This window comes from Pseudoliparis swirei, chromosome 14 (genome assembly GCF_029220125.1).
Source record: "Pseudoliparis swirei isolate HS2019 ecotype Mariana Trench chromosome 14, NWPU_hadal_v1, whole genome shotgun sequence".
Taxonomy (NCBI): Eukaryota; Metazoa; Chordata; class Actinopteri; order Perciformes; family Liparidae; genus Pseudoliparis; species Pseudoliparis swirei.
The window spans coordinates 3,984,507-4,002,982 of NC_079401.1; the positions used below are offsets into that span (position 1 = coordinate 3,984,507).

Sequence of the window (18,476 nt, forward strand, 5' to 3'; positions counted from 1 at the left end):
GAGGGGAGGCGACAGGCCCGGAAACGGACGAGAGAATATTATACGGTGTTTTACACGGTCAGCTTTTATTAGAGACTTGTGATGAGCCCCCTCACAGACACAGGGGTGTTATTGAGAATCTTCCCAGCAACAGGACTGAAGGTGATGAAAGTGTTGCTGGTAGAACCGCAGGGATCACTGTCACGTTAGCTTCGGGTCTAAAAGAGGTACCTTGATGAAATTCACATTTGCAAAATTGTAAGAACGGGAAAATTGGAGAAGTGACGAGTTGGCTGTTAAAGCAGAACATGCATCGTCTGTAATCGCTTCCCGTGTGCTGAGAAATACACAAACCCGGAGATAACAGAATTTAATTTCACCGAACAGCGTGAACCCGCCGCATCGCCATTAATCGAGACGTGACACGGGACCGGGTATTTAGACGCCGCGCTTTTTGGAATTTGTGCCGGGCATTCTTGTGTGTGTGTGTGTGTGTGTGTGTGTGTGTGAGAGCTTGAAACGATTAATCATTCAGTCCATCAACAGAATATTTTCTTTTCACTTGGGGAACTATTTTGATGGTTAATTAACGGTTTGAGTCGTTTGTCAAGCTGGACATTTGATAATGTCACCTTGGGCTCTGGGAAATTACGAGCGCCACCTAATTATTATCTGACATTCACACAAAAACTATCAACTCGTGATTAGTCCGTAACGAACGCAATTGTCTCAGCCTGGGAAAACAACAACATCGGCAGAGTCGACCCGACGACCGACGAGGGGCCGGGCGCCGCCGCCCGCCGCGTACCTTGGTGGCCTCCTTCGGCAGGTCGAAGGGGATCCGCTGGCGGACTTTGGGGGGCAGCTGCTTGAGCACCTCGGTCTTGAGCCGGCGGATCATGATCTCGCTCAGCCGTCGGTGCAGCTCCTCCAGGTTGGACGAGCCGCGGCAGTCCCACTGCCTGCGAGACCCGAAGTACCTGCGAGGAAAAACACACGTTTAAAACACACGTTCAAAACATTCCCACCTGGGAGCTGCAGCAGCTCTGCAGGTTTTTTTTGCTTCGGGGCAACTTTGCAGAGCGGGAAACAATTTTGTCTAATGGCCACGGCAGCAGGTTTATCCCCAAACTCGCCCGGCAACTTTCACAATTCATCTGCCAGGCGGATTTTTAGAATAGAACTGGCCCTCCGCACAAAAGGCTGGCCCGCCGCCGTGTTGGCTGGAAGAAGTGAGGACGAGAACAGAAAGCGCAGTTTCACACGTGGGTATCTAAACGTGTCGTCGCTGAGGGGAAGTGGAATAATGTTTAGACTTCGGATTTGCTACGGGAGGAGGCGGGGATTTGAACCAGCAACTTCAGCTACTTTTTTCCCTCCCACGTCACGATGACAAAGAGAAAAGGACTTTGCTCATGCGACACTATCTTTTGTGTGTGTACGATCTTCTGAATGGTGTTGATGCGGCTCAGTGTGTGTGCGAGTGCGATGACACACAAAGCGTTATCATGAATGCCGGCGGGCCGGTCCAAAGACGAGGCAGCCCAACTTTGATGGACGTCCAAAGCGACGCATTTGATGCGCGTGTTCACACGTCATCGGCAACCGCCGGCCAGCTGGCATTTAGCGCCTGGCTTCGGTCGGGGTCTGGCTGCGACAACAAAACCACCTCGACTCGGCCGCGCCGCCACGCCACGCTTCTTCAGGTGCAGCCCACCTGATCCCAGCAGACACTTGAAAAGAGTGACGGTAGGTGAGATCTGTCGGAGAAGCTGCTTGTATCATTGCCCGAGGAAATAGGAGTGTATGATTATATTCTATTAAGTGAGTTAGTTTTAGTTTTTAAAGATGCCGCTAAATACGTTAGCTTAGCGTAAACACCTAAAGCTGCGAGCCTAGATCTGTCAAATTCACATTTTGTTTAGACACAAAGGGAATTTAATAACCTTAAGCAATGCTGGGGGCGGGAGGAGGGGGGGTTTACCTGCTGTGTAAGAGGTGCACGTTAGCGTGCATGTGTGTGTTTGTATACATAAACGTTGGAGCTTGAAACGATTAATCATTCAGTCCGTCAACATAATTTATTTTTCTTTTTTTTAAATTGGGAACTATTTTGATGATTAATTAACGGTCTGAGTCACCTGTAATGGCCGTTGCAGTACTTCTTGACGTAGTCAGTCCAGGTTCCGAGCCGCTTGGGGTAGAGGGCATCAATCTGCATGAAAAGCTGTGAAATACAGAGACAGGGGAAAAGGCCCTTAATAGGTGCTCTGTGCTAGTGTGTGTGTGTGTGTGTGTGTGTGTGTAAGGGGGAGAGACACAGAGCCTCGGGACAAGCCGGGGAGAATGTGTGATAATATTGCTGCGTCCCATTTTTATTTTTATTTTTTTTATAAATGAACCTCCTTTTAATTGTAATATCCTTCTCAATCCCTCATAAATTTTCCACCCAATATGATTGACTTCCTTTTCCAATGCAGCATGATTAGTCCCATTTTTCATCTTGCCCATTAAAACGATTACATTTAGACAACGTAACTTCAGAAAGAACACAGTCAGCAGCACAACGTTTGCACTAGCTTACCGCGCCTCATTTTCGGTTAGCGTTGGCAGACGTTCAGCGAGTGTTTGTTGTGTTGTTCACCTGACATATGAGGAGTTGTGTACCTGATATTATAAAGCTATCACTCCTCTCCACTGAAGCTAACGTGTCACCGTGTTTAGCAAGCAACGTTATCTCCTAACTGTCACGTAGCTCTCTGGAGCTAATGTTAGCTCATGTTAGCTAAATGCTGCCGACTCATTTAGAGTCATAAAGTTTGAGAGTCTTTTTATTTCTTGCTACCGTTTTCCATATTTGCCACTCGTATATATCTTAAACACTTTAAAAATGAAATGTAATGAAAGATATGTAACTGACGAAGCCTCAGTTTAATATTGTTTTCTTAGTGTGTGTGAAAAGCTAAGCTACGCAGCGTGGTATTCAGCTAGCAAGCGGACCGTGTGTCCCCAAACGCCGACTACGTAATTAAAAAAAGAAGAAGTTGTTTTGGTATTACACATCGCGTACAGCGTTGCTGGAGGTTTAGCGGCGTGACAAAGAGCCGACGCACTATTTTAGCAGCCGCAACTTCTCGGCTTTCCGAAAGCTGCATGCAATAACTCAAACTAGCATGAGGGTGGGGGCTTTAAGCGCAGGCCTTACCTGCGCTCACGATTAGTCGACTGTCATGAAGTGCTTCTTGTGTGCAATTTATTCAAGGCCAAGTTGTCATTCGCCTAGTTTACCAGCACTGCATTGCGCGACGGCTATTTGTGTCGGCGCTCGACTAACCAGGTCAAACCGCTAGGCAAACCTTTTCGAGAAAAAATGAAAAAGTTATTTGAAAATATGATCTTGGCGTCATTAAAAATACTAAAAATGAAAATGACAAGCTGTTCCGTCTTCAGCGTAACTTATGGCAATTCTCTGTCAATCATCGGCGGGGCGGCTAGAATGAGCAGCCACGCGGAGAGAGCGCTGTTCTAAATTCAGCGCTTGTTCAACAGGAACTTTGCATCCCTCCCGCCCTCACACTGTTGATATAATAGGTGGGTGGAATGAGGGCACATGGTGAACGGTGCAGCATGCCCTGAGCTGTGTGCTAACTCAATGTCAGAGCCACAGTGAGTAATGATGGCAGCGGGGAGACTGGCACAGAGGCTTATCAGGTTTATGCTGCGGATGATAAAATGTTATATTCGGTTTCAGATTCTAGTGGCAGGGAGAGAGAGAGAGAGGGGATATCTAGAAGAGAAAAAATAGAAAAAGAAGAAACTAACCTCAACACTGCAGGGCAAAGACAGAAAAGCATGCATTTCTCTCTCTCTCGCTCACTCGCTCACACACACACACACACACACACACACACACAACTGTCTCCGTGAAACACCGTCTCCAGATTTCTTACGAGCACTAACTTCGCTCCATTTTGGAATTAATTAGCCTGCTGGATCTCAGTTAATTATCATGATCGAGTCGAGGCAATAATTAAGTTTTCCTCGCGGCGGCGTGGCATTTTGATGACAGAGGGATACGAGCGCAAGACACTTTAAAGTCGTCAACACAGAAGCTAGGCCGTCAGACTAGCAGCGTGGTTGTTGATCGGCTCCATCGGGTCTCTCACGTGTGAACCAACAGCACCAGATTTAGCTTTACATCGACTAAGAATTGATTTCATTTCAAACTAAATGCCTGAATTGATATAAATATCCTTTATGTTCTCACGTTCCGACCCTACGCGAACCGCAAGATTAAAATGACTTTAGAAACCACGGCGTGCGTGTTAATCCTCGCTGAGTTAATCCCTCCGGAACGTTTCACTGTTTTCTTCAGTCCGAGTTCGGACAGGAAGTTTCTCTTCATAAATTAATAATACCCAATGGGGGTTTTTTCTCCCCCACACTTTGACATGAATTATTGCTATTTGATATTATGTATATATCTTTGTTTACATTCTGGGAACGTCGTATTATTTTCAATGTACCACACAGATATTCAAATTATGCAGGCTATGAATAATTCATTATGTGGCAAAAAAATTCCCCTGGAAGATAATGAGTATAATTTAGCAAACCAACCGCCTAATTTGTGAACACAGTTAAGAAATTGACGACTCGCGCGACATCGTGCACTACAAGCCCACATTGTAAATGCTGCCCCCGGGGCCGGAGAGGGGCGACTGGAGGGGGCTTGGAGGGGCCGTATCAGCGCCCCGTCATACGGGCACACGGTGGACATGAAGCACGTCGTATTGATATCGTATTGTCTCTTCACGTCGGGGCCGTGAAAGGATTTTCCTGCAGTGATGGAATGCGGCTGCAATCCGCCGCTTCGATGCATCATATACAAAAAAAATGATATAATAAATCATTATGGAGATGGGGAATGGCTCCGGCGCTCTCCAAACACCGCTGTCCTGTGAACAGACCTTCTTATTGTCTCTATATTCAATAGCCCCCCCCCCCCCGGCTCCCCCTGTGCGCCTCTTTTTATTACTCGTCTCATTTATTGCAGCGCGGTGTCTGTTCATATCGGCCTTTTGCAAATGAAGTTTTTTTTGCAACAAAGGTTATTGAAATAAGACCACGGGATCCTCGAGGATAAGTGATGCTGGAGAGAGTTAATTGCCTTTTTGAGCGTCGGATTGGAGCGCAACCTGCTCCGGAGCAAGTTGCCATGGCGATCTACCTGCGCTGGTGTCTGGAAGCATCTGTGTGAGGAGCCGGAGATGAGCCTCGAGTTAGCTCTGTGGCCTACTCGCGTCTCCTCACGAGTGCGGGTGAAGAATCGGGTCTTTTGAAAAGGGCGAGGAGAAAAGTGCCCACTTCATCAGATCGTATTACCTCTTCAGGCCGACCCAGGGCCGGGGTGCCGGTGAGCAGGATGGCCCGCTTGGCGCCCTGAATGAGGGGCACCAAAATCTTGGTTCGCGCCGCGTTCCTGGATTTGAGGTAGTGCGATTCGTCCACCACGACCACGGCGAACCGCTGCCTGCTCAGAGCCTCCACCAGGGGGCGCGCGTCCGTGGTGAGCAGGCCGTAACCCAGGACCGTCACCTTACTGCTGCCAATACCCCTGGAGGAGAAACACACACACACACACACGCACACAGGCACACACACACAGTTTTGTTCAACCAACAGTCCAAAACCCCAAAAAAGAACACAGAAGAGCAAAAAAACAGCAAATATTCACAGCTTTCTATTGGATTTGTACTTTATTTAAATACTTCCATGGGAATGTAAAATGTGTCATCTTTCATAGCAGGTCACATGTCTTGTATATATATGAAAAGGGTGGACGCAGAGCAGCGATCGGGGCCTATTTTCAGCAGCGGATTGATACACATGAGGCAGATCGGTTTGAGATGGAGTCGAAATTAACTACGGTGCCCGCGAGCGTCGTCGCGAAGAAAAACATGTCACCCCGGCCCACCGGCGTTGGAGAACATCAGCCCCCCCCCTTCACACCGTAGTCATCTTTACATTGACAAACGTGTGTTAAGAGGCGGAGCCAAATGCAGACTCAACATCTGTATTGACTGAGACCTCAAGGTAAAGTGTTTTTAAAAGGGTGTGCACGTGGACTTGAGAAATGTGAGGACACACACACACACACACAAACACACACACACACAATGCTGAAATAAACCTGGAGGTGCCGTTCATGTTCTACAGAAGAACAAGTCAGTCAGGAGGTGCAGCGTGATCCTCCTCTTGCCTCTCCGTTCCGTCATTAACACTTCGCGGTTCAAGGACACGTTCTCTCCCCCGGAAGCTTTCACGACTTCTTTTTGCGCCTCATCTGTGATGCGAGGTGGAGAGAGCTTTTTTTGGAGGGGGGGGGGGGTCTTTCTCCAGATTCACACATAAAAAGTTAAGGGGAACTAGGGGAAAGTTGAGATGATAATAAAAGTATTAGTCCACTGCAAAACCCCCGAATCAATGTGAGACACGTTCATCCACACCGCAGCATTTCTCCGCCCCCCCTGGCATTTGTCCGTCAGCACTGTCAAACACCGAGTCCCGACACCAGGGGGACACTTTGAGATTAAATTGTCAGCCTAGTCTTCTCCGGCCATCATGTGTGTGTGTGTGTGTGTGTGTGTGTGTCCGAGGGTGTTTATATACATTCGTCCCGACCGCTTTGAGAGTATTGCCATCACTTGCATGCGTCGGGGGGACTTCCACTCAAGTTCAAGTCGGGGTCTGTGACCTCTCACTTCCATAATCCAGCGTGTGATGAACATAATCCGGGGGGATTATGTGCTCTGCTGAGAGCTACGCCGAGCACAAGACCACGAGCGGGCCAAGTGGGCCCCCATCTGCTCGATACCGTGGGGGGGGGGGGGGGTTCTGACCAGAATTAATTAAAATGTATAATTCATACATTGTTCATTTTTTTAAAGCTAAATATTTACTAGTTTCAGCTTCTCAAATGTGACTTTTCTCTAGTTTTCTTAAATCTCGTGTGATAATAAATGGGTGAATAACTCAGACAGATTAAGATGTTTGTCCCTCAATTATTATTATTATTATAACGTCGACAATGTGTGTGCAGCAAGTTTTTGACCAAAATCAGGAGCAATTAAATGTGTAGAACTCGCGTATTTCTGACTTCCTGCCTCTCAAATGCAGTTTTAACCACCAGTTTGTTTAGCGAGGCGTCATCAATTTGCCAATATCAGCTCGTCATAAAAATATAAACAGAAAACACATATCGGCAAATCCGTGTCTTCCACAGCCGATTCCTTAATTATCGTCTATTTGAAGCCATTTAGAAGATGCATGTTTTATAATGAAGTCTTAATTGTGTGAACCTACATGGTGTGGCTCTTGTTCTCCACCAGGTTGATGTCTCCGGGCTGCAGCTCGGGGATCCACCGCTCCAGCTCCTCGATCCAGAGGTACTTCAGGGACGAGGGCACCACCACTAGGAGGGGCCACTCCTGCCGGAAGGCGTACGCCACGGCGATGGCCTGCACCGTCTTCCCGAGACCCATCTGGACAACACCCAAAAAGAATCGAATGGGAGTGTGTAGGAGGGTGTGTGTGTGTGTGTGGGGGGGGGGGGGGGGAGACAAGTCAATTGCGCGACGCCCAGAACTCGGCGACAAATTGCATATGACAGGCGAGCTGATGCAAAACCCGAGAGTAATAAGGTCTCAGGATGGTTCTCGTGTCAGAAGCGATTAGGCACGAGGGAGCGCTGCACAGGAATGACAAATTAATTTGCAAGTCTCGGGTTCATTTTGCATTTATTTTTTGCCGTTGTTATTGTTGTTGTTCTGGGGGGGGGGGGGGCGACGGCGTGGTGGTGGTGTGCTTACCTCATCAGCGATCATACATCTGCAAGACAGAAGCAAAAAAAAAGAGGGGTGAAAACGCCATCAGGACGGAAGTGAGACCAAGTCTGTAAAAACAAACGCCGCGGCGCCCTTGAGCAAAGGCCCCCGCGGCGGCACTCGCTCAGAGACCTCCAAAAGGGCGCCTGTGGGTCAGTGGGTAGCAGGTCCATCTTTCAATCAGGGGGTTGGAGGTTCAATCCCCGCCCTAGTCGATGTGTCCTTGAGCAAGACACTTAACCCTGAATTGCTCGCCTGTAGCTGCGTCCACGGTGTATGAATGTAACAGGATTGTAAGTCTCTTTGGATAAAAGCGTCCGCTAAATGACATGTAATAATGATAATAAAAGCTTCCTTACCAAAATCAAAATGCTATTTTTTTTAGTGGGAAAAAAGAAGAAGAGGAAAACAAATACTAACTATCAGAATGTTTATCCTTTGTTTTTAATCGTGTTGGTTTACGTATCTCAAAGTTTCTCGCATTCTCAGATATGAACTCAGCGATCCAGTCGATCACGTGACACGCCAGCTTCGGCTCCGGGGCCTGACGTATACGTCTGCGATGGGAAAGATGCTAAATTGACGGCACCTTCCGTCGGAGTGACGCTGCCCTTCGGCTGCTCGGCCACTCAGACTGTCGGCCGCGTTGCCGACACGACGTCGGCGAGTGAACGCGCTCGAGGGACGTTGAAACCCGTCTTCTATTCCACGGATTCAAACCCTGAAGCGACAGCTCACCTGGGTCTCATGTGCTTCTTTCTTAGGCCGACGACACAACCGCCACTTAGCCCCCCCCCCCATTATACACTGCGCATGATGAAAAGGGGAACAATGAAAGCGCGACACATTCCTTGGTTGAAGTTGTACCCCCCCTCCTCCTCCCTCCTGTGGAGGAAGAACAGATAGATAGGTTCCCGCTGCCCGCTGGATTTGGAAGGGCCTTTTGTCACGACCTTGCGTATTCACAAACACTTCCAACACCGTGTCGGGAGCAAGCGGTGCGACTGTGCGGCTCTCAATACCTCATACACGCGCTCTCATTATTCTCTCTCCTCCTCCTCCTCCTCCTCCTCCACCACCTCCATTTCTCTCTTTCAGCTGAGGAACATGATTAATGTGCACCTTGCCACTGGTGGTTTTTCTAATTGCCAGCACACCGGCCCAGTCAGCGCAATGCGCACACACACACACACACACACACACAGAACAGTGTGTGGAAAAAATGCACACAAAAGACTTGTATAAAAAGAAAGGAAGAAAAGCAGCAAAAATACACACACACACACACACACATACACACACACACACACACACATACACACACACACACGTGCCATTGGTGGGGCAGGTGCTTGCCATTTCCCAACACATTAATCATCCTCCTTTAAATAACCCGAGTGTCGTTTTGACGGTTTGAGACCGCGAGGATGCTGCGGGGCCGTTGCCTGCCGACGGCGCGGGCCCCCCCCCCCGCCTCCTCTAACGTTATCTCTGAAACCCACAAGCCCCAAAGTGTCAGGGAACGGTCGTACCCCCCCCCCCCCACCCACCCACCTACCCGCTGGCGCCGGCTGCGACGATTTGATGGGTTTGACCCCCTCACAGCGGTGGGGTGCGTGGCCCCGGCTGTCTCGCCCCCAATCTCCCGGCCCAGAGTCAGAGTCGCCGTGGTCGGTGGGAGAGCCGCCCAGAGGAGGGGCGCCGCGCACACGAGGCGGACTGGAGGAGGTTTTCCAGCGTGCAGTTTGGCCGTATATAGTAGATGAACTTCAAACCCTTTTAGCGGGGGTAGTGGTGGTGGGGCGTGACCTATTATTTAGTTATTTTTTTCAAACTAGCAGAAGAGGGAGGAATTTTCAATGGTGTGAAAACATTTAAACCTCAGCTATATGGGCCAATGCACAACTAGTGTTTTGCTTTTCTCCGAACTTAAGAACACCCAGATCTATCAGAGAGCTCTCTTTATCGTTTCACTGGTGTTTAAAATAGACATTAAAAAACTTGCCCCGACAACAGTCACACACACACCCCATTCCACTGGTTCCCAAAAGGGGTTTTCATTGGGTTTATTTACCATATGCGGCGCTTACTGGGAGCAGTGAGTCCGGATTCCACAGTCGACCAACGGCAGCGTGAGTCGGGCAATAAAAGGTGTTTTAAGAAGGTGTGAGTCACCGCTAACCACGAGAGGTCCTGGAGCAGAGAGGAGCACCCGGAATATCACGCAGTCGGGTGCAGCGGGATGCAAGGTTAACAATATGTCCACTTTATTGATCCCACAGTGGGGGACATATTCTGTGCATTTAACCCATCCTTACTTATGAAGGACTGGCGGGCTGCTGTGACTAGATGACGTTAGCGATTCCCTTTACTTCGTGGCTTCAGGTGAGCCTCGATACTTGATGCGTAATCAAAACCCACGTCCTGTAGTTATGACAGTAGGACGTCCAGTAAACATGAAGACGGATGAAAATGTGGCCCTGATAATGACAACTTTGCTTTTCCCCCTGAAATGCTCCAAGCCTTGTGAAAAGGTGTTTCCCGCCAGCTTATTTCTCCTCCCGGAGACACGACGTTGCCCAGCAGGCCACACAGTGTCTCATCATGTGTAACCTCCATGTTGGTTCTATAGAAAGCTCTTGTGCCATCCCAGAAAAACCGGGCCATTAAGCCGGGTTACTGATGGTTTCTGTATAGTGGGACGCATCTCCTGCCGTCTTCACGAGTCTATGCATAAAACCCCCTTACATTAACACCTATAGCCAATGCTTAATGAGGAGGAAATGGAATTAATAGCAACGTAGAGGGTAAATACAAAAACTGAGACGCTTCCTAATTGCCTCTCGATTATTGTCCTGAAGCTATGCTGCTTCAATTTGTATTGTTCTTTTTTCCCCGGGTTACGGTTACTTTATGAATGTGCAACGGCAAAAACTAAAAACAAATGTAATAAGAAGTTGTTGAGAGCGGGCCTTCATTCAGTAAAAGTCACTGACGATGACATGCTGGACAAATCCAAAACAATAATAATCATCAACGTGGCTCGCTTCCTTTAGTGGAAGTGACCACAGCGGTTTAATGGATGCACTTTTGCTCCAAATGGGTGTTTCCTTTGATACATCAGGCGTACAGTTACTGCGTTCCACAGATGTACCCTGGGTAAATGTGTTTCGGGAGCTGGATATGTGCGGATGTCAGCGCCCTGACGGCACACTTTCTGCCCAACTTTGCAAACAACACAATCCGCCACATCTCAGGGGTTTTATTGTCGCTTTGTGCTGCAGCCCTCCCGTAAATTATCCCTCATCTGACTCCATAAAATCCACTCGCCCTCCCACGCAGACCGGCGCGCTCCATAAGTATTTCAATTGCGACGGCGTCTGATGTTTTTTGGGGGTTCGGTGTGAAAAGACACAACGGCTATGAGATATATATATATATATATAGAGAGAGAGAGATATATATATATATACATAATATGCTTAAAGGAAAATAAATCCTCCCATGGATCCTCCTACGCTGTTGGATATCCGACATCAATACATGATGTTCGCTGCATTTCAGGAGTAATTTATTATAATGAAGTCGTTTATTTGAGTTGGACTCGTAGTCGTGGTTTCTACATTTCTCAGAATTGGAACACTACCATCCAAAAAACCCAACAAGTCTGCAGCCGCATTGCATTCTGGTCCATTCTGCCTCCTCCACACCGAGTCTCTGTTTAGTGTTGGTGAAAGGACACTGCAGCTTTAATTTGAAGCTCTTCTCGAGGATATTGAGTGATCAAATAAAGAACAGCAGGGTGCCTCGAATACATAGAAAGATCAAGATTATTGTCAATAAAATGGACATTTTTAGCTTGTAATCTTCTTTACCGTCTGTCTGTTTGTTAGTGTCGTACTGCAGGCTTAAAACGCTGCATCCAAACTTTCTCGTCACTGTATCATCTCAGACACTGAACTCAAATGGGAGAAGTTTCTGCCTGTGTGTGTATATTTATATCTGTGTATATCTTCCCTTCGATCTTCTCGACAACCGTTGGCCAACCGACTGCATTACTATATGTTATGTATACACTGTGTGTATTGAGGAGGAAACCCTAACGGCATGCTGGGTACAGCTCGCTTTGCGTCACTCACGACAACATGACCTGTAACACCGCCGATAGAACGTCAACAAACTCATTCTACTCCCCAGCTCCCTCTCTACCTACGATATGTGGAGCTAATGCCACGTCTCCGGGGAGACGCTCGGCCCACGCCGCTCCTCCTTGTCACAACGACGCCAATTGACCGAGGTGGCCGTCCACGCGATGCAGCGGTGCAGCGGGAGCCAATTGACTTCTGACCCGCCCGTGTAACAAAGCAGCGCCTTCCAGTGTTCTTCGGATCAATAACGTGCGCTTCCCGCCGGCGCCGCTCAGATTGGCTCTCCCTTCGCTGACCTTCCCCGAGCGTACATCGACTGGTCGGAGGCGGAGAAAAGGTCCGTTCTGGCAACCGATGCTCAACACAGACAGACACTTACGGAGTTAAGGGCAACTTCAGACTCCGACGTTCTGGACTTTTTACTTGGGCCATAGTGCATCGGAGCTAGCCCGGAAATGAGAGTTTTCTGGTTGCACGATAGAGGTGGGGTGGGACCGCCTGTTTTAACCCTCCTGTTACCTTAACATTTACTAACATATTTTACCCTCGTGGTCAATTTGACCCCAGCAATTAAAACCTCCAGAAAATTATTAGAATTAATATTGTTTCCCAAGTTTAAGTGTGAGGTACTTTATGTTTGTTTGTTGACTACCTAAATATCCCTTTAAATATATTTTAAAAAGTTGATATTTCTTATATGTTTGACACAGTGAAAAACAGCCTGGGATCAAATTGACCACAAAGAACACAGACGTTAAACATTGATTGGGGTCAAATTGACCCTAAAGGTAACAGGAGGGTTAAAGCTCCATTAGGGAAATTATCTATCTAAACATGCCACCCTATTAGACTAAAGCACACACTAGTGCAGCATAAAAGAGGAAAATGCATTGTATTACATATTATGTGGAGGTTTTTTCCCTTGTCATGGTGTTACCAATTTGAAAGCTGACCTTTGTAGTTTTAGAAATGAGAAACGCCACTACTTCCAAACAACGAGGCCACGATGTGACCGACTGCTCACCGTCCGTTCCTGGAGAGAGCGAACTCCACTCCCTCCCGTTGGAAAGGCATCAGGCGCTGCAGGAGCTTTCGAGGAAGGCCTGACAGTTGCTGCGACCATCTTGTGTCACTGCAAGAGCTCTGCGGGCCGCCATCCACCATCTCCATTCTCGAGGCCTCGTCCTTTTCTTAGCCCTGAGGTAAACAAACATTGGTAGTCTGAGTTGTAGAATATGCAGTGTATATATTTATATATATTTTTTTTTAAAGAAGACTTTTGAATGCTGATTTAAACATATTTCAGCCGAGTGGCACAGTGCGGTGGACAAAGACAGACCGGGATAGTAGAAGTTAGAGACACACATTGGGTGTCTGAAACTCCCCAGTGGCAACAGCAGTCGGATAGAAATCAGAGAAATAATCTGTAAATGGCAAAAGTCCTGTTTAGTGTATTAAGTACCTCATGTATACATCAAAATAAGCATCTTTGGGATCATTTATTATAAGAAATATATATTTACATGTCATTGCAACAACCACAAGTTCAATTTGATTGTTAATTTTCAACCAAAACTACCTAAATGGATCACGGTTCTGGTGTGGAAAGCAATATGCTGTAGTTAGCTAACCTAAGTTAAAGTATAACTTTATGCTAGTTAAAGTTACGTATCGAGTTTAAACTTTATCAGCGATATATGAGAAGACCCTCAAGAACAATTTGACAGGTGAGTTGGAAAACAACTGCTTAATACAAATTAATTATTCAAATACTAATAACTAATTTGGAGTTATGACCAGCTAAAGAAGTCAAGAAGTAGCGCATGGCATTGGAGTTAACCACTCAAACCGGAAGTAAACAAACGTGCCTATAGAAATAAATGCACCCCTCGTACTTAAACCCACAGATTAATTATTTTATACACCGGATATTCGTATTCATGTTGTATTTGACTCTAGTAGCGAGCTATATTGCGAATTGAAACCCCGTCCATGTTTATAGAGGAAGAAACTAGCAAATTAACGCGCTGTGCTACGTTTTTCAAAATGTGCTCCTCTAAGCAGTCCCGGTCCGCCACGTGCTGGGTTGCTATGGCATCCCGAACTCCGGAGCAGAACTCAGTCACATCCCATAACCTACATGTAAACGTACTGTGCTAAAAGCAAAGCTAAACGGGAAAGAAAACAACGTGTATCTGTGTCGGGTGTATGCGTGGTTTGCCTACCCGGTAAAACAGCGGAACGAAGCGCAGCTATCTAAACAGCAGGCTGAAACTGAATCAATAAAAAATTAAAAAAAGTTTCGCGGGAAATGTAAGGTTCACTCGATTTACATCACCGAGCAGCCGCAGGACGCAGCCGGTGAACGTATTCAATACGACTTCCTGGCACGGACTAATGTTATCATAACTAAATGCAAAAAAACAATACACACATCAATGTTAAATAATATGAGGGAGAAATCACGAAAAGTGTCAAGACAAATGCTGCCACACACATCCAGCAACGACAAGACGTGACATATTTCCAACACCCTACGTATCGAGCGTGAGGATCTGACGCAGGGTCTCTCTCTGCTGCCTGCTGGACTCCTCTGTCTCTCCTTCACTCCGCCACTAACACTAGCTCCTTCTCCCTCGGTTGAGGCTACGTCTGTGCACCGATTGTAAAGCAAAGCGGTAAGAGGCAACATTAGATACCTGCAGTGTCTTGTCCAAAAGCTACCGGTTCCTGCGGTGTTTATTATAACAAAAATAAATGTTTAAAAAAAAAAAAAAAAAAACGTTAACCCGAGGGAGGTTGTTGTAATCATGTAACACGAGCTAGTTAGCAATACACACGTCTCTTGCTAGTGCGTGACAGCGCAGGTCGCCGGTGTTTGGCCGTTTTTAACCGTTAGCGAGCCACAGGAGCAGGTAGCGGGGTAGTCCTCGTTAGCTTAGCCCCCCCCCCGGCACCACACGACCAAATGTGGCTTCATGTCGCCTCGCTCCCCGGTGAAAAGTACCACACCTCGCGGGGGAACGCCGTCCTTTAAATTCGGCGTTCGTCCTCAAACAAGCCAACGGCAGCAGTTGAATAATACGGCCCGATAATTCAATAACTTTACGGCCTGGTGCGACTGTTTTCTCCGCTGCTAATATGCGGCGGCGACGGTTAGCTCCCCCTCGGTGAATTGTTATTTTTATTCGACTGTGTGAAACGACTTATAGGCCGAATTTTTGTTCCGCGTATCGATTATCAGCTCGAGCTGCCGCGGGTGGTTCGGGGTTTGTGGGTTTCGCCGGTACCGACCGGAACCGTTCAAAGTGCCCACATTTTGGAGTGCGGTGCCACGGGCTCGCGGTGGAAACAACAACTAGCATGTTGAGTCCCATCGCTCCCCGCGATGAATCCAATGCACCTCCTCTTCCACACTTTCCTGCTGATATAAAACCAATAATAATCTCGTCTTCGTGGCAGATGCACCGATTGACAATGAGGTGTTTTATTGGTGGATGGACACGTTAATTAATCAAGCCACGTATTAATAAACGACGCTTGTAGTTTACCAAAATAAGGGCAAAAGGGGGGTACATGTATTGTTTTTGCAGTGACATCACATGAATCAATCTGCTTGTTGCATATAACTTAATTGTAAATAGGATTTTTTTTAATAAAGAATGAATGAATCTAGTGCAGCTTTGCATATAATCAGCATTTTCCTAGATTCTGATGGTTTTTTGTTGTTGCTATCTTTGATATTGTTTGCCTTTCTAATGTAATAGCATAGTTATTAACATTGGCATGTGCAGTAGTCTAACGCAACCCCATTAGAGATTATAAAGGTGGACAGTGACACCTGATGGGAAGTAGATTTATGCCAGTAAAAATGCCATCATTCAAAAATCTAATCACTCCTTTTGGTGCACGTGTAACTCATACCCTGCTGGGATTCCGATGCACTGCCCCCCCACACACACACACACAACTATCGTCGCCTCACGGGCTTGCGTAGAGATGGCGATCGAAAAAGCGTACGAGTGGCCGCCGCTGAGGCCGAGCATCGTGACGGTATCGGCGGAGCCCGGTGGGTGGAGGGTGGCTCGGTCCCTCCGGCTGCTGCTGCTCTGCAGAGTGGAGATGATGTGTTCATCTCTGCAGCGCTGAGCCAATGCACCTGCACCTGCACCTGCACCTGCGTGTACTTGTCGACCGTCAATTTGTGGGGATGAGGTTATGCTCGTGATTGAGGGACGTGGCGATACAGATAAATATGTTTGTTTTTTAGCTCTCCTGCCCTACATTCATTGCTCTAATTCTCTTGCGACCCCTCCCAAGGCCTAAAATACACGATAATAATTGTTTGCCGCAACTGTCCCCGCCTCTGGTTGACCATTCATAGCGCATAGGAGCTGATGATATTATCCAATATTAAATGGGTCGAGGATGCCGTGTAATAGCTTTCACTCAAGATGTGGGCCCCAATGGCTAAATAATTCAACGCCTCCCAGTGAGGGGGGAAATCTCTCCCGCTTCCATCATATTTGGTCCGGGCCTTTTTGAATAATTCATCCGCCTATCTGTAAATTGTTTGTCGAATCGGTGACCTTTTTTTTTTTTTACGAGATCAAGGAAGCGCAATAAATCCGTTCATCGGAGACGCCGCGTTACGAACGGCGCAATTAAAAAGGCGGGGAAATATGGAGTCGCGAAACCATGCCGGTTGCTAAGTGACAGCGGGAACTTATTTTTGTTCCCGCCCACCGTGTTTTGCCCGTTGACGTCTTGAGTGACTGAAAGGACAGAAGAAAAAAAACACACGATACGGCGGTCTAGACTCACGGGCGTGAGACCCCCTGCGTCTCCGACAGCCCGTCGGTCACTTAGCGACGGAGGCGTCTCGGTTATTTCCAGAGCTCGATTGTGTTTTTGTGCTGCGACGACCGGAAGAGACCGAATTCTTGCTCTTTAATGGCATAAAAACAAGTGGATTCTGGAGGCTTGATCCGATACTGTTTTTATCTATTAAATCATCTCGAGGTGTATTCAGAGCGTTCGATTGGCCGCTGCTCCGTCCCCCTCGTTGCAGTCGGCGTAGTCTCCTCTCCACCAAAAGGCTCGTGGGAGATTGGCCGAAAAGCGGAGCGTCTTTATTGCGGCGTTTTACTCGACTTGGAGGGTGTTTCAAGTGGTGGCTTCTCTCTCTCTTTCCCTCTCTCTCTGAGTCTGTGGGATTAGCTGGAGTCCTGTGTGTGTGTGTGAAGAGCAGGGTGCCAGCTTTAATGGGAAGGTGGCCCGGTGAACAGCTCGGCCTCTCCGCGGCCAGCGCCTCCCCATCGACTCTCCACCTGGTCGTTGAGCACCTAGCTGGCCGCGAATGCGTCGACCCCGTCCCTCCCATCCTCTCTTCCTCCCTGTTTTGTTTTTGTTTTTTCTCTTTCTTTTTCGACCTCCTATGCGCTCATTTAAAAAAAAAAAGCGTTGGTCCCTCTCTCTTCCCGCTCTCCCTCCCCGCTCTGCTCGTCCCTCTCCATCCATCCCATGTCCCTGGCTGCCCTTTCCTCCTCCTCCTCCTCCTCCTCCTCCCCCACCACCCCGCCTCCATCCTAAAGCAAAGTGTCGACTGAAGAGCCCCGTTTAGAGAGCCGGTAACTTTGGTTGAGTCGGTGCTCCGGAGCACCGGCCGGCCTCGGGCCGCCGTGACTGGCTGCTGAGGCTCTGACATCACTCGAGGCGCCAGCTGTTGATTTGGCGCTGTCTCCAAGGCTGGCTGGCTTGATGGGTTGTGGCAGGTAGACTTGTGCTCGCGCAGCACTCTCCCTCCCTCCCTCCCTCTCTTTGTGACACCCACTCGCCCTCCTCTCCCTTTTACACTCCCCTCTCCTCGTCTTCCGCTCTCACTCAGTCGAGCGGGCGAACAGGAGGCAGCAGGCAGCTGCCGTGGAGCGAGCTGGGAGGCGACTCCAGTCTCCTCTCCAGCAAATAGTGCCTCCTGTACCATGGAAACTAAACGGTTGAGTAGCAGGAGGGATGGAGGGCAGAGCTGCCGGGGCAGGTAGGTCCTGCAGCCTCCAACCGTGCATGCTTTTTGTTTTGTTTATTTTGTGTTTGTTCTGATATTATCTTCTTAATTCCCGCTCATGGCTTTGTTCTACATGTTCAACATAGTCTTTGTCACACAGATTTTTCTGCCCGAGGTGAGCGCATGTTGCATTCACGTTAATCCGCGAGTTTCGCATCAGCTTTTTTCTGCTTCGCATACCAGCGAGTAGCAAGTGTTCGTTTGTTTAAAAAATAAAAAAAACAGAGCGCAGCGTGAGATCCTGCGTGCCGGCGGCGGCGGACGGAGCCAACGCTTCCCAAATGTCCTCGCCGCGGCTCGCCAGCGCTGCTGCTTTTCATTAGGAGGAAATTAGCCGAGATCAGCCAATAAGAGGCTTCGCTTTCGCATTGTTCTTCAAGCCTAGCTCGTCCTCTCTCT

The 18,476-nt window shown here is 48.0% G+C and overlaps 2 protein-coding genes across 11 annotated transcripts in view; one reads left to right on the forward strand and one right to left on the reverse strand.

Annotated features, from left to right (window-relative positions):
* Positions 1-14,143, reverse strand: part of zranb3 (zinc finger, RAN-binding domain containing 3) — a 58,088-nt gene extending 43,945 nt beyond the window's left edge. For both annotated transcript variants that reach the window (XM_056430914.1, XM_056430915.1), the window contains exons 1-7: positions 14,050-14,143; positions 13,038-13,210; positions 7,851-7,869; positions 7,345-7,523; positions 5,365-5,596; positions 2,121-2,206; positions 788-959 (exon numbers count right to left, since the gene is read on the reverse strand). In XM_056430914.1, the coding sequence (XP_056286889.1) occupies positions 788-959; positions 2,121-2,206; positions 5,365-5,596; positions 7,345-7,523; positions 7,851-7,869; positions 13,038-13,183 (834 nt within the window). In that variant the 5' untranslated portion in view covers positions 13,184-13,210; positions 14,050-14,143. The remainder of the gene's footprint in view (positions 1-787; positions 960-2,120; positions 2,207-5,364; positions 5,597-7,344; positions 7,524-7,850; positions 7,870-13,037; positions 13,211-14,049) is intronic.
* Positions 14,144-14,595: 452 nt separating this feature from the next.
* LOC130204298 (R3H domain-containing protein 1) overlaps positions 14,596-18,476 on the forward strand; it is a 34,095-nt gene continuing 30,214 nt past the window's right edge. For 7 of the 9 annotated variants that reach the window (XM_056430916.1, XM_056430919.1, XM_056430921.1 and 4 more), the window contains exon 1: positions 14,596-14,691. The gene's annotated coding sequence lies outside the window, so the exon portion shown is untranslated. Of the gene's footprint in view, positions 14,692-14,733; positions 18,051-18,476 lie in introns of those variants that run through there. The other 2 variants (XM_056430918.1, XM_056430917.1) reach the window with 2 other exon arrangements.